General features: G+C 45.4%; 1 protein-coding gene across 4 annotated transcripts in view; it reads left to right on the top strand.

The window, feature by feature from the left end:
- Positions 1-15,004, top strand: part of SMARCD3 (SWI/SNF related BAF chromatin remodeling complex subunit D3) — a 79,266-nt gene that overhangs the window by 19,169 nt on the left and 45,093 nt on the right. Inside the window, exon 1 of one of the 4 annotated variants that reach the window (XM_072925205.1) lies at positions 4,597-4,974. The exons of 2 other annotated variants lie outside the window; for them this stretch is intronic. In XM_072925205.1, the coding sequence (XP_072781306.1) occupies positions 4,825-4,974 (150 nt within the window). In that variant the 5' untranslated portion in view covers positions 4,597-4,824. Of the gene's footprint in view, positions 1-4,596; positions 4,975-6,823; positions 7,004-15,004 lie in introns of those variants that run through there. One more of the 4 variants, XM_030264072.4, reaches the window with a different exon arrangement.

Here is a 15,004-nt window from a genome sequence, read left to right as displayed (position 1 = left end):
TAGCAACTTTCTTGTCTAGACTTGAGTGAAGCCTTTGATACAGTGTGATCTGAAAATTTGCCTGGGACTCAGAAGACAGGTAAAAGCAGAACTGCAGAGTAGGTAAGGAGCTCAGTAAAGAAGACACAAAAGACATTGCAGTTTCTTCAGGATTTCTCTATGGATTGGTGTAATTTATTATTTTCACTAATGCCCATAGCACAAAAATAGGCAGTGTAATAATTAAATTTGCTGCTGATGCAAAATAGATATTGTTGAAGCAGAAGAGAACAGATTATGTGGGAAGAACTGCGTGACTGTGAACTACACAAGCAGAAACCAGCTGGTATCTAGTGACATTACAGTGCACAGCCATGCACTTGGGGCCTTGTCACAGGAGTAGGCACTGTATGCCAGAAGTGATCTAATGACAGTGCTTAAGAAGGAGAAAAAGCCTGGTACTTCAGTTCATGTTCAAGAGAACGTGGAGCTGTCACTGACAGGATGTTGTGGAAGGCAGCTATGAGCCTGGTGAGGTTTGATAGATTTCTGCTTGTGAGAAAAGTCTTAATGGCACACAAGTATGTGGCCTGGACAATGGAGGTACAGCTTTGTCTGTCCTTATTCTAGCCAGGTTAACTGGGACTGACAGGAAAAGATGGAATGATGAGACATGGGCACAGAGTTTTAAGAAGGCAAATAACAGTTTCACTTGCTTAGTCTGACAAAAGGTGAATGTGGATGTGATAGATATGTAGAAATGCTTCAAAGCATAAACATTAGACAAAAAGGACCATTAGGACAATGTTGATAAGAGTAAATTAAAATAGTCACAAAACCCCAGAACTCAGATTTTTAGCAGCTGTCCTGTAGGAATACCAAGATTTAAAGTGCTGTGCAATAAACTTATGTCTGAAAGGATTAGATGTGACATGGTTGCTGTTGATTGCACATAGAATCAGAGAATTGTAGAATGGTTTGGGTAGGAAGGGACTTTCCAGCCCAACAAGTAAACCAGGTTGCTCCAAGCCCTGTCCAACCTGGCCTGGAATACTTCTAGGGATGGGGCAGGCACAGCTTCTCTGGGCAACCTGTGCCAGGGCCTCACCACTCTCATTGGGAATACCTAGTGGTTCCCAGGTGCTGACCCAGTGGTTCCCTCAGCTCTGTTCTGTCAGTGAGTGACAGCAGGTGGATATTCTAAATGCTTTTACCAAACACACCCCAAAGCCATCATTCTAACAACCAAATATCATAAAGATACACTTTTTGGACCAGGAGGTGGTTGGTTTGAGGGTAGTAGTTAATAGGTCTTCTGCTCCCTCAGGACTACCCACCAAGAATTCCTCTATTTCATTCACTTCCGAAAAATTAAAATCTGTATTCCTCACTGTTCTCCTTCCAGGACCAAAGTCTTACTACTAACTTCTCACACTTTGCACTCTGCTCTGGCCCTTGGCTAGAGGATGATGATTGTGGCTGCTGCTTGCAGTGCTCTGGTTCTTTGCTCAGATGTTTGAAGCCGTGCACAGCTCTTGCTGCACACTAAAGAGGGATGGTGAGGATGGTGATGGTGGAAAAGTGGAGGTAAAGGCATGGTAGAACTAGACAGCTTACCATGAGGTCAAACAGAATTGACTAAAATATTAGTATGGTTGGTGATAATCCTGATGATTCATTATTTTGTATCCTATAATATTACATATATATTTTATATATTTCTCTATCTTTTAGTATCCCCTCTGTTGCCTTTGATTACTTTTAAAATAATCAGGAAATAAGTTTATCTTTCTACCTCTGCACAATGATGTTTGGAACCTTCAAAGACAGAGACAAACACTTATATTTGTCCCTTCCCTTCCCTTCCCTTCCCTTCCCTTCCCTTCCCTTCCCTTCCCTTCCCTTCCCTTCCCTTCCCTTCCCTTCCCTTCCCTTCCCTTCCCTTCCCTTCCCTTCCCTTCCCTTCCCTTCCCTTCCCTTCCCTTCCCTTCCCTTCCCTTCCCTTCCCTTCCCTTCCCTTCCCTTCCCTTCCCTTCCCTTCCCTTCCCTTCCCTTCCCTTCCCTTCCCGATAGATTTGAGAAAGAAGTACTGGAAAGGTCTAACAGAGAAAGGAACCTTTGTGTTACAAAATTTAAGTTTCTGTAGGGAAATAAGGCAAAAGGAACCTCTGGAAATCAGCTGGTTCTCTGTCCTGCCCCAAGACAGAATCCATACCACTTCCATCACTCTGGATAGATGCTTGTCTGACCTGTTCTTGAAAGACTTTGGTGATGAGGAGTCCCATCCTTGCTGGACAAACTATCTCAGAATATCTCTACTGTCACTGCTGTGCTTCTCCTTAATATCTAACATAAATCTTCCTGGGAGAAATTCAAGCCATTATTTCCTGTACTCTGTGTATGGGGAGCAGCTCTTCCCTGTATTTGCAGCAGCCTTTTGGACATCTGATGACTGTTGTTTTCTCTTTATCTTGTTTGGACCTTACGGTTCTTGTCACACTTTGTGTCCTTTCCTTAACCATCCTGGTTTCCTGGTTTCTCCCACTCTTCCTCTGATGCACAGAGCCCTTGACGGCAAAGGTTGGTCTGAACCAGACACTGATAATTCATACCACGACAGAATTGCTTTGGAAGAGCTCCTCAGCAATTCTGGCAAAATTTAATTTTTCAACCTTAAGGAAATGCTGAGCTGGAACAGCTTGTGGCCTGGAGAGCTCAGGAGATGGGGAGGAGGAGGAGGGATGGAACGAGGAGAAATGAAGAATCTGAGTACTGTTGTCAGTGCCTGTGCTGCCACCAAGGGGATGAGAGCAGTGGGGCAGCATTCCTGCAGTTCCCGGTCTTCTAGGGGTTTATCTGGTTATTTTGTGACAGGGTAGTACTGTTAGCTCAGTTAGTACATTTGGCTTATGATCTGTCATATCCCCAGATGTTTTTTCTGAAAAATAAACATCTCTTCAGCCAGTTGTTCCCCATCTTTTATTTAGACCGTTGTTGATTTATATCCTTATGTGGAACCCTGCACTGTTTCTGACTGAATTGTGGTTTGAAAAAAAAAGGATATATCTCCAAGTCGTCAGGATTTTAATTTTGATAATCTCTTGTAGCAAACTTGTAACCTCTCCAAACTGTATGTTGCTAGGAAATTGAATAAGTATGTTCTCTAAGTACATTATCCATATTGTTAATGAGACTATTGAATAATTCTGAACTCAGGAACAAATGGACATTGCTTTAGATTAAGCAGAGCCACCATCTTGGGATATTTTCTGGTTCTAGCATGTCTTCTATGCCACATTGCATCAATTCCAAAACTATTGCGAATATTTTAAGTTTCAGTGAAAAGAGCAATGCTGACTTAAGTGAAACTTGGATGAGGGAAACCACAGCTGCTTAAGGCAATCAGCACCTTCATGTACTTCTATAATTACCTACTGATCAAAAAATGGCAAGTAGTAGCAAACATACCTCCCTAAAATAACAGCTGGGTTCATCTCTTTTCTAATCTGACCATCTTAATTTAACACCCTGAAAAGCCCTGAATAGCAGAAGTTGAACCAAACCACACACACAGAGACCAAGTGGGCTCCCAGTGCCCCAGGAAGTACCAGAGAAGGAGATCAGCCTTTCTCTGAAATGAAATGGTCTGGGAATGGGACATGAAGCTAGCTGAAAGTGAGTATGATTGAGGCCCCAGTGCGTGCTCAGCCTTCAGGAATGAGTGGAGGAACACAAGCCTTGCACAGAGCCCCATGGCACAGAGAACCTCTAGGTCAGAGATGGCTGGGAGCTGTCAGGATACTTGCAGCAGTTGAAGATGACTTGGGTTAAATCAGTCACTTTTTAAAAGAATATTGACAACTATTTTCTACACTTTTATGGAAAAAAAAAGTTGGGAAAATAGAAAACCGAACAATTTAAAATAAAATTTAATGCTGTTTCTCTTAATATGAGAAATTAATTATTGCACGGTAACCTTCATCCTTTTCTGCAAATGGCTCATACAGTAGTTTTCCTGGACACTATTGTGAAGGGTTGAAGAATCACAGGAAATGGGTTTCATTCTCAGCTAGGTAATGTTGTGCAAGTCACTTCCATCCACTTGTACCGTATTTCCCATTTGCAAACATAAGAACTGCATCTACTGATTTATTTTCTAAAGTGCTCGGAGAACTACCATCATGCTAAGTAAGAGCTGAATTTTTATTATTAAGGATTTTTAAACATTTTTTTTTTACATTTACTCAGTTGACGGCTGAAGTGGACTGGCCGTGGAATTTGATGTTCAAGGAAAACTGCTTTTGGATGTCTGTTAAGGACATCTAGACACATTACAATATGTATGGTATGGTTTTCAGCTTAAATTAGTAGCACTTCATAGCAAATGCCCTCCTGCTCCAGAAGGTACTCAGTGGCTATTGGCGGAAATCGGGGCAGCTGCGGCTCCATGCCGTATCTGCAGCTAAGGAGAAAAACAAGAAAACCCTGAACTGCGGAGCCGAGCGCATGCTCCGGCCGGAAGACAAAGGGCCGGGCCGGCGAGAACAGCCGGCTCCCGCTCGTGCCGCTCCTCCGGCCCGGCGCGGGAGGGGTTAAAGCGCTCCCGCCGCGCGGCCCCGGGCGCGGCCCGCGCTGACCTTCACGGGGCCGCGCTGGGCATGCGCGCGCCGCGCCCGGGGCCGCGCCCGCCGCGGTTCTGCTCGCCCGGCCCGGCCCGGCTCGGTCCGGCCCGGCCCCGGGCGGACGGATTGGGCCGGGCCGGTCCTCGCCCGCCCGCGGCGGGACCGGGACTGTGGCAGGCGCACGCCCTGCCCGTGCCGGGCGCGCCGTTGCCATTCGGTGCCGATGGTGCTGGCGGCGGAGCGCGGGGGGACGCGAGGGGGGACCGCGCGCCGCGCCGCCGCGCGGAGCCGCCGCCGCCCCTTCCCGCGCCAGGCCCATAAGGACGGCTGCTGCAGGAGTCGGCGCGGCCCGTCCTCGGTGCCGTTTCGCGCGGTGCGGGCTCGCACGGCTCCCCGCGAGGGAAAGGAGCCGCACGGGCCGGTGCCGGTGCCCCCCGCGGCCGGGACTGCTGGGACCGCCGGCCAGTGCGGCACCGACAGCTAGTGCAGGAAAATGTACGGTGTCTGCCGGGCGCGGGGAGGGGGCTCACATGATGGGAGCCAGCATTCCTGTGCGAGCCTGGGGTCTAAGAAACATGGCAGATACCAGCTGCATGCTTGCCTTGCCAGTCACGCTGGCATGTAGAATTTAGAGTCGTGTAGGTTGGAAAAACCCTCCAGATCAAGTTAACCTGACATGAACACGTCCACCAGACAGGCAGCAGTTGGTTCCAGACTATATGTGGCTTTCTTTAGTTCAGCGAGAACTTAAGGAATTTTTCCAGCACAAAACAAGGCCAGGCTATGTTGATTTGCTTGGTGTATTCCTTCTGAGGGGCTTAGAGGAGCTGATAAGCACACTTGCCCTCCCTAAATTTCTGTGATTCCTAGGGCAGTTGTTATACACTAGCACTTAGATTGGGGTGACCCTAAAAATCAGTGGAGGTCACTGGTCCCCATGTTCAGAAGGCCATGTGACCTTCATGGCTTGCCCTTCGCTGCAAGTCAATGCAGTGTCTTTTGTCTGCTTGTTTTTATTGTTGGATGAGGGCAGAATAATTTTTATTTGTTTCTGATCTGATTCTGTCGTTTGCAGTCTTGCGAGAAAATTCACAGCCCCTAGAAAGAATTTCAAGCAGAGGAATAGAATAAGCCCCTCTTGTAACCTGGCAACATCTGGCCTATTGCTGTGTTAAGGGAGAGCAGGGAACATCGGCCCTTGTGAGCTGCCGGGAGCAGATCGGTGCCCCGGGCCATCGCTGCGGGCTCGGCCATCATGGAGCAGCCACGCTCGGCTTGTGGAATGGCCGCCGTGCTGCCAGCGCCACCGCGCCCCAGGGCCACCGAGGGGCTGGGCTGCTGCTCTCTTCTCTCTTCCCCCTTGGGCTTCACGTGCCCAGCAGTCTCCTGGCATCTCACACACTGTCGTGCAGGGCTTTGTTTGACAAGCAGTGAACTGCTGATGTCTTAGAGCAGCTGTGGTGTTAATAATTTGTCTGCGCCTGTCAGTCACCTGGGGTCTCTAGAGGATCCGTCCCAGTGGTACCAGAGCATCCCGGGAGTGGTCACTGGGGAGAGGTGGTGCGAGTGGGGTTGGAAACAAGCTGTGAGAGCTGTGGCGCCATGCTGCCCCCCACCCCTTCCTCCACTGATCTCACACACTTTCTTTCCCCTCGCTTCCACATGTTGTCCCTCCCTGTTCCCAGCTCCGGCCTCCCGCTGCTTCTCTCTTGTCCAGAGGGGTTAGCTCTCGTCTCTCATGCTGGAAATGCTGCCAGCGAATGTTTCTGTGTGCTGCCTGCCAGGTCCCTGGGGAAAGTGCCTGGAAATACAGTGCGGGAGGAGCAGTGGGAGCAAGGGAAAACCACTGCTCGCTGCTGCATTTTCTAATGGGAAAACATCTCTGCGAAGTGCTGAGCTCTGTGTCACTGCTGAAGTTGCCCCCTCCCCCTTCCCCTTGCCCCAGAATTTCCCATCCCTGATGCAGAGGAGGAGAGGCTGCAGCACTACCAGGGAAAACCGAGACGAGACGTGTTTTTCAATATGCGTCCTGCTTATCTCTGCTGTTTGGACAGAGAGGTTTAAAAAGCTGGATTTTCTGTCCCTGCAGAGTAAACAGACAGAGCCCGGCAGCACAAACTATTTCTGGCTTATCAGTGGAGGAATGCAGCAGCTGAGGCTGAGCGCGAGTGGGCCGTCAGGAAGGCCCTGAAGGGGCCCCCTCCCCACTCCGTGCTATTAGAAGTGTGAGAGCCCAGCAGGACTCAGAGGGGAGAGTTGGAGAAAAAGGCAGAAAAGGGAAAGAAAGAGGAAGAGAGAGAGTGAGAGAGGCTGAGCAGACCCTGATGGCTACAGATGAAGTTACAGGAGGGGCTCGCAAAGCTACGAAAAGCAAACTTTTTGAGTTTCTGGTCCATGGGGTGGTGAGTCGGGAAAGTTAGTGAGCTGGCTGGCTCTGAATAGAGGGATGAGTGGAAACTGGAGGTTCTGTGCTGGGCTGGATCGGCTCCTGCAGTGTGCTCCTGGGGCGCTGGTAGCTGCCTCACCAGGAGAATGCTGGGGTCTGTGGAACCCCCAGCCTATGCACTGATTCATTGTTAATACAGCTTGTGTCTGGGGGGATGTGTGCTGTGCTTTTTGCTGTGATTCTCCATGAATGGTGAATAGCATGCTTTTCAGCCTGATCATGGTGCAGAATCTGCACTGGATCTAACCCATATGGGCTTGTAGGACACTTTGTTCTGTAATCAAACTTGTGTTTTGAAAAACAATTCTGATGAGAGCCTGATGAAGCCTTGGGGTGCTGCCTTCGGTTCTTGTCTCCAGTCTTGGCTCGTTTGTATCCTCTGGCTACTTAACAGGTGACTTTCAGGGGCTTGAAGAGATTAGCTCTGCAGGTCTGTAACAGTCCATGGAAACTCACCCACAAGAGAATGTCAGGGTGCCATGCTTAATTAAAGCAATCCTTCAGGTCTTTACAAATGTTCCAGCTTTTGTTTAATAATCAGGTCTTCGATCTCCATTTAAGGGGAAATGCTCACCCTGTTTTGCTGCCACTGGAAACGTTCTTTAAATGACTCTAGTGTCTGAGATCAGTCACCATTTATAACATTTGGATTTCTAGCATTGGTACATATTGAAGAGAAATAAGGCTGTTAAAGAGCCCAAAGGAATGTGATATTTGGATGCTGATATTCCCAAGTGCTTCTTTCTTGAGGATCCTGGCACTGCCTGTGACACCTTTCTGAAGACATCAGGTGGGGGCTCTTGTACAGAGATCATAGAAACCTGTGGGGTTCACGGCAGACTGTTGAGTTTTCTCCATGACAGGCTTACTCCAGATGGTAGGATCTCGTGTGTATGTCCTTTAGATCCTGGATATGGTGGCACAGGCAGGGCCAAGGACTCTGAGGTGGCCTTCTGCATTGGTGGGAGCTGTGAAGAGGTGGTGTGGTGGCAGTGCACAGGAGCAGGCTGGGTGAGATTGGCCGCTGTTCGGGGGTGACGGAGAGCGGGTGTGCAGTGGTAGCAGTGCTTTAGTTGTGGACATGTGGGTTTGTCAAGGTGGTCTGGATTGTGATAGCTGTATCTGAGCAGAACCAGAAGCACAAGTTGGAAGGATAGCAGATGGGATGATTTTGCCTTTTCTAAAGTTTCCCTTGGCATTTGCACACCAGTGCTCTTCCTTTAGTATCAAGAAGAGCAGCAAAAATAGTTATGTGAATTTGCTTATTCCACATCTAGCTGGCCTTCGTGTGAAAGCAGCATGCAGGGCTCTTAAGCCTGGGAAAATTTTAATTTATACTGGAATGAATATAGCAGAACTCATTTCCGTTACTTATTTGGATGCCAGGAAAGTCTGCCTTTTCTACCCTGGGACTTTCGTTGCTAGTGGCATCTTACTTGAATATATACATTAGCCTGGAATATCTGTATATGTCTCCTGCTTCTGTTCCTGAGGCTGGGGCTTCTTGGCTGTTGTTCTGGTGCCTGAACACCCTCTCTTTTCCTTCATTATCATCTCCTTTAGTTCTGCTTTGGTGCCTGGTTTGTTCTTTCCTTTAGTTTTTTCCTCATCTCAGGTTCATTTTGATCAAAACATGGGTTGGGGTAGTCACTCTTCCATGACTTAAAAAAGATGAAAAAAAGCTATAACTTTGTTTTATCTCTCCAGGCCCTGTATCCTGCCAAATAAGAGAATGTGCCATGCAAGCCATTACCTTGACTTTGCCTAGCACTGGCTCCTCTGTTTTATTACTACCAAAGTATGTCAACAGCTGAATTAATTAATTGAAAAATCAAGTTGCACAGCAGACTTTAGCGGAATTTCTTGGAGTCAGACTCTGCTCTAATTTCAGGGACCAGTCTCTTCTTCAAATGACTGATTTTTTTATTCTATCGATGATAACATTATTTAACTTGGTTATTGAAAATTATTTTCTCTCCCCCCTCAAAAAATGGGGAGAAGTGAACAGAGGTAGAATGTTGTGAGAAATCTTTTTTTGCTTTGTTGACACTTAAATTAACAGGATATTTTCTGCAGTATTTCCTACGGGCGCTTAGCTCTTCGATTCACTTGATCTTTCTGGAAACATATGTTCCTTTGCTAAGGTCACTTTGCCCTTTGCTCTTGTGCACCTGATCCTGCTTTTGTGCTTTTCCATACTGCCAGCTTAGATGATGTCTTCTTCCTCGTTTGTCCCAGGCAGAAGGGATCCCCCTGAAAGGTGAAATCTTAAGGTTGAAACTCTCAAGTGGGATGCTTCATTCTCTCCTGCTTGTGACCTTGATGGTTTATTACACCTCTGGTTAGCAGTTGGGCTTTTAGAATGGTTAAATATCTTTCAGTTATTTATTTTTGCTATGCTTTTACTCCTTTCAGTTTTGCCAGTGTTTTGCACATCATTTTTGTGGGAAGAATTTTTTTTCCCCCCAAAGACTTCATGCTGTACTTAGTCCTTTGTTGTTGTTCCTCTCTCTTTCTAGCTTTTGTATGGACAAATATGGCTTTAATCACCACATTTATGTTGATTTTCTTTTTATCAGTGCATTTTCTGCTCTCCAGTAGTACATTTCAGGCAATCCTTATGACATTTCTCTAGGTGTCCAGCAGTTACCTTGTATTTTGTTGAACAAGTTACTAGTCTTGCTGCAGGTCATTCCTTTCCTTGGTTGCCTCTATGCTCCAATCCCTACCATAGGCCTCATTGCTGGCTGGCTGGATCCCTTAAATGGATCCTCTAGTCCCTCCCTTGCCTTTTCCTTTGTTTCTTTCTCTTTTGTCTTTTTCTTCCTCAAACAGGGGTCTGCCTGTTTAGTCTTGAGAAGGTTTGTGGTGCTGGTCTTGTCAAAACTGTTGTCCAGACATCTGTCCTCTCATGACTCGGTTGCAGGAACCTTCGCTCAGTGACCTTGGCTGTGTCATCTGCACACGAGAACCTGCTGAGAGGTTCATTTTCTTCTCCCGTTGTTCTGACCTTTTTAATCTGCTGCTGTGTCCTTTTCCTGTTCCCACTTCATCTTCCTTCCAAAGCCAGTCTTCTTGCCTTTTATCCACCAGTTACCCCATAAAGGTCTATGTGCCTTTCTTAACTCCGGAGTCATAGCTGTATTTACAATGTAATTGCTGTCAGTTCAAATCACCTTCTTTTTCCCACAGTGATCTTGGTCTTTGTCCTCTTTGCTATGCTTAGGAAGTTCTCTGTGGCAATATAAGTCCTTATCCATATTTATTTTCTGCTCATAGGTGTTATTTCATAGTTCCTGCTAATCTCTACAGTTTAATAATAGTTACACTCCAAGATTGCTAATTCATACAAACCTGTGTATCACTGATGTGACTTCTTTACTTATCCTCAGTCCTCTTTTTCTTTGGCTATCTACTTCTCAAATCTGGTCATAGGATTTTATGGTGAATACATAAACTGTCTCATATGAAATGGCATTTACAACAGTGAAAGAAGAATGTCAGAGCATACCAGCATGTAAACAGGTATTTAATATATATGGTAAATAACTTGTCAGTGTTAGAACACACTAACCAACAGGTCTGATGGGTATGGAGGATCTATAACAGATTTATCAGTGATTTGGAAAAGGGGGTAAGCAATGAACTTCATGTATGAGTTTTGCATCTCCTGATACATCATGGGTTTAAATGAAATGTCACCATTCAGGAGAAAGGCTTGGATGTCCTGTGAGCTGCCTAGTGTCTAACTAATAAGAAATCACATAAACTGTTAGCCTGATTGAGAATTGGGGCAGGGAATAACACAGAAGCAATTGTAAATTCATGGCATATACTTTAAATAATGTTTTTCTGGTTTTGGTAATCTATGTGACTAACAAGCCAAAAGACTGGGAACTCAGAGGGCAGTAGTAGCGGGAGACCTCTGAAGGCTTCATCAGTGAGGGAATGGGGGTATTTTTGGTTTTATTTATAATCTCTAAGTATAGAGACTGATTATGTAAGCTGTAAAATCTCTGTCATTGGAGGCTCTTGGGTGCTGGTTAAAGAAGTGAAGATCTATCAAAGATGTTGGAGATACTGGTGGTACTTCTTTGAGATAAGGAAGCACTACATGGCCTCAAGGACTCACTTTTTAGTATATTATAAAAATTATGGAGGTTTTATTAGAATGGGAAGAACTAAAGAGATTTTCCCAAAATTGAATGGTGGTCTGTCTGTTTTAGTTTTAAGTGTGTGGATAAATGTGACTGTTTCTCCCACCCAGTCACAGGGTTGTGGAGATCACTACTGGCAATAGTGAGGTGAAGAGAGTATGGCCAAGTTTGAAAAAAGTAGAGCTTTGCTAATGAAAAATATCCTACTAATTTTTCTTTTGTCATGGATGTAGGTACTGTCCTGTCAGAGCATAAGCCAGCTAACGCTGGAATGGCTAGAAAAGAGCCTCATAAACTGTTTGTTTTGGACAGTTTGTTCCACTTTCTACCACAGAGCTCCCTGCATGCGTCTCTCTGCAAGGACATCCTCAGGGAACGGGACCTGGAGTGGAGGCACGGGTTTGTTGTGTGCATGTTCCCTGTTGTGGTCAATAAGGAGGTATTTGGGGTGAGTAGGGCAGCCTGGAGAAATCAAAAAGCCTTATGGCAAGGAATTTGATTGGGAAGGTAGTTGCAGGGGACAGCTAGAGTGAAAACCTTGTACAATGTTCAACTATGTGAGCAAGTTGCTGGTAGATACTGAAGGCTTGTCCTTTTCTAGCCATGGAGTGATTTCAGACTGTCAAATAGAGAAAGGTTCATACATAATGAAGAAAATAAAATCATTAATGCTAGTCAAGGCTTTAATTGAGATCAATGTGATTTTGTACAATATGAGCTTGTTAAACAAATCTGAGTTCCTAGTTGAGAAAACTTGGATTTGCTTATGAATGTAGGTGTATGGATAAAATGGACTTGTGAGATATTTGAATTGCTCTTCTCTTTCTAAAAAAAAATACTGTAGAAATATGAAAATAGTCAGATGATCGTTTAGTTCAGTATCCCGCGTAGAATGGGGGCAGTGGAAGGCAGCATGGAAATACAGGAACAGGGCAAAACTTTAGTGATTGTTCATACAAATACTCTGATTTGGAGCTTGGGAGCTTTCTGACCCACAGCTGCCCTCTGTGTAGTGCCTCTGTGTGGATTTTATTTATGGATGTTAGTCTAATGCTATCTTCCTGAACCCTTCTAAACTTCTAGCAGTCAGTGTTTTGTGTCAGGAATTTTTTCAGTTTATCTTGCATAAGGAATTATCTGATCCTGCCGAACTGTTGTTTGATTATTGTAAGGGAAGAGACAATGAGCTCTTGACCAGCTTCTTCTCTCTCCAAGCTAGTTATGGTGCTGCAGAGGTCAGTTGTTCCTCTCTCTCCCAAAGCCATACTTTTCAGGAGGTGCATTCTGGTAGTTCTTCACAGAAAATCCCTTCTCTGCATTAGATCACAGCAGTGGTATGATGAGATCTGTTAAAGCTGGTGGAACTCAAAACTGGTCTGTAAGGTTTATTTGCTTCAATTCCAAAGACTTTCTTGGGTTTTTTCTTTTGGTTACATCCAAGTGCACCACTTGAACTTGGTGATAGATTATTCTGAACTGTGAAGAGACATGCATGAAATAGAACTGAACTTAATCTCATGTTCCAATTCATAGTTCTGTAAATGGGATGTTTTCTTAGTTAAAGACTTCTGGATTATTGTGAATATTATATTAAAATGTGTGGTATCTGGAACACTTAGACTTACAGACTGGGAGCTTCTGGGAAATGGAGGAAGGTGACTATGGCAGGAAGCAAGAATTGTGATACTGATGTCCCAGCTTTCTAAGCCTCTGAAAGATTCATAGACATTAAAAAGGGGAACTCATGAAGTAACATCTATATTTGTAAGGAGGAGAGAAGCCTTGTACCAGTTTTATTTGTTGTACTTCTAAGAGTCCGTTTTGAAACAACACATGCAGTTGGGAAACTATTTGTGCAGGCAGAAACTTGTTGCCATCACACAATATCAATCTAGTCTAAATTTCTTAAGGGTTCCATGTACTTCTAGTTACTCATTCTTACTTCTAGACAGCATCAGGTATCTCCTCTTGCTTATGTTTATGCCCTATAGAAATCATAGAATGGTTTGGATTAGAAGGGACCTTAAAGATCACCTTGTCCCACCCCTCTGCCATGGACAGGAACACCTTCCGCTAGACCAGATTGCTGTAAGCTCCATCCAGCCTGGCTTTGAACACTTCCAGGGATGAGGCAGCCACAACCTGGGCCTCATGACCCTCATAGGTAAAGAATTTTCTTCTAATCTAAACCTACTATCTGTCAGTATGAAGACCTTCTTTCTTGTTCTGTCACTCCAGGCCCTTGTAAACAGTCTCTCTCTGTTTTTCTTGGAGGCTCCTTTTTAGTTAAGAAATATGCTGTTTGTATACTTGGTGGTGGTGGTTATTCTCAAAATCTGTCGGTGTCTCTGCTAACAAGAAGCTGGTGGCTGTTCCCCACGAGCCAGCTGTAAGAGCTGCCTGTGTGGTGCTGAGGTGGATGGAGTCTGTCAGGACGGGAGATTGCTGTAAGTGCACCTCAGCACTCAGCTGCAATGCAGCAACTCCTGGCTCTCTGCTCAGTCTTTCTGAGGCCTCTTGTGGGTGTTCTTGCTTTACTTTTCTTGACGCTTTCTTTTACTTTCCCCTGTCAGTTCTCCAGGTTATTTTCCTCTTATGGTATGTCCAGACAGGACTCCTCTTTTCTACTTCTGTGTTTTGACTGCCGTGATGCATATCCCCTGAAAAAAGACTCCGCAACAGAAGAACATAGAAAAGCACTGCTCAAATGTTGTCTTGTTACTGCTGTCAGATAGAAGGTCACTTAAGGATGACAAGGAGGACAGAGGCAGGAATGTGACAGGAAGTTCAGGCAAGGAAGACAGCAGACAAGCCGAACACGACTTAGGAAGCTGGTCAGTGGAAGGCAGTGAAGGGCTGTGGCAGCAGGTGTCAGGAGGACGTGTTCTGCTGCACTGACAGCATGCTCAGGGTTGAACAGCTGTAGCCACAGCAGTGGTGGGCTGTGCACATGTACACAGGCAGTCAGCAGAACTCCTGGGGACCAGTATACCAGTGAAATACTGGTTGTGTGCCTTTGTGTCTCTGCCTTGCTGCTGTGCCTCACCTCTGCTCTGTCCTCTGTTTCACCTTCCCAGAGCTGTGAGAGTGGTCCTTTCAGCTGGGAACAGGCTGTGGTCTTCCTCATTTCCCATGGCCAACAGTGGTTTTGCCCTCCATCCAGTGATGTGTTCGTGCAGATTAATACATGTAAATGGAATCAATGAAGGTAAAAAGGAGATAGGACTGTGGATACAAACAGAGATGGGTCAGGGATAGGAGTCTCAGGTAGATGATTTTCCAGGAAGGAGGGTGTGTTAGTGCTGTTTTGCACTGCAGTTTTTCCCATGGATTCTTCTTGATTAAGACAGATTCCATCCTGCTGAAGAAGAGGGGGAGAGACAGATCATGACCTGTAGATAGATGCACCTTCAAGATCTCTTTCAAAAGCCATAATGGTATTGGAATGCTCTTTAGTATGAAGACTTTTCTTTTTTAATGTCACTGTTGTGAAAAATTTGATGATTGTCCATCACTGTCTTGTATCGCACATGTGTTTGAGAGCAAAATAAGGTTTTAGGTAAGGTGAGATACTGCTTGTATGTTCTTTTATCAAAGTTTATATAGATGAAGCATTTTTGTATCTTGGGAGTCTGGTGGGCTTGCAGCAGGAAGACAGTTGAACAGTTGCACAGTAATATATTATCTATGAGTGATTTCAGAAGTAGGAACATGAGAACAGAGGCAAAGGCATGAGGCAGTCAACGGATGAGATCGAATGTGCTTTTGCTAGAGCTGCCTCTCTTTTCTCATGTTTGTTC

Source organism: Taeniopygia guttata, chromosome 2 (assembly GCF_048771995.1).
Source record: "Taeniopygia guttata chromosome 2, bTaeGut7.mat, whole genome shotgun sequence".
NCBI classification, from domain to species: domain Eukaryota; kingdom Metazoa; phylum Chordata; class Aves; order Passeriformes; family Estrildidae; genus Taeniopygia; species Taeniopygia guttata.
Note: the sequence above shows the minus strand (reverse complement) of the source record. Positions and strands in the feature narration are given on the sequence as shown.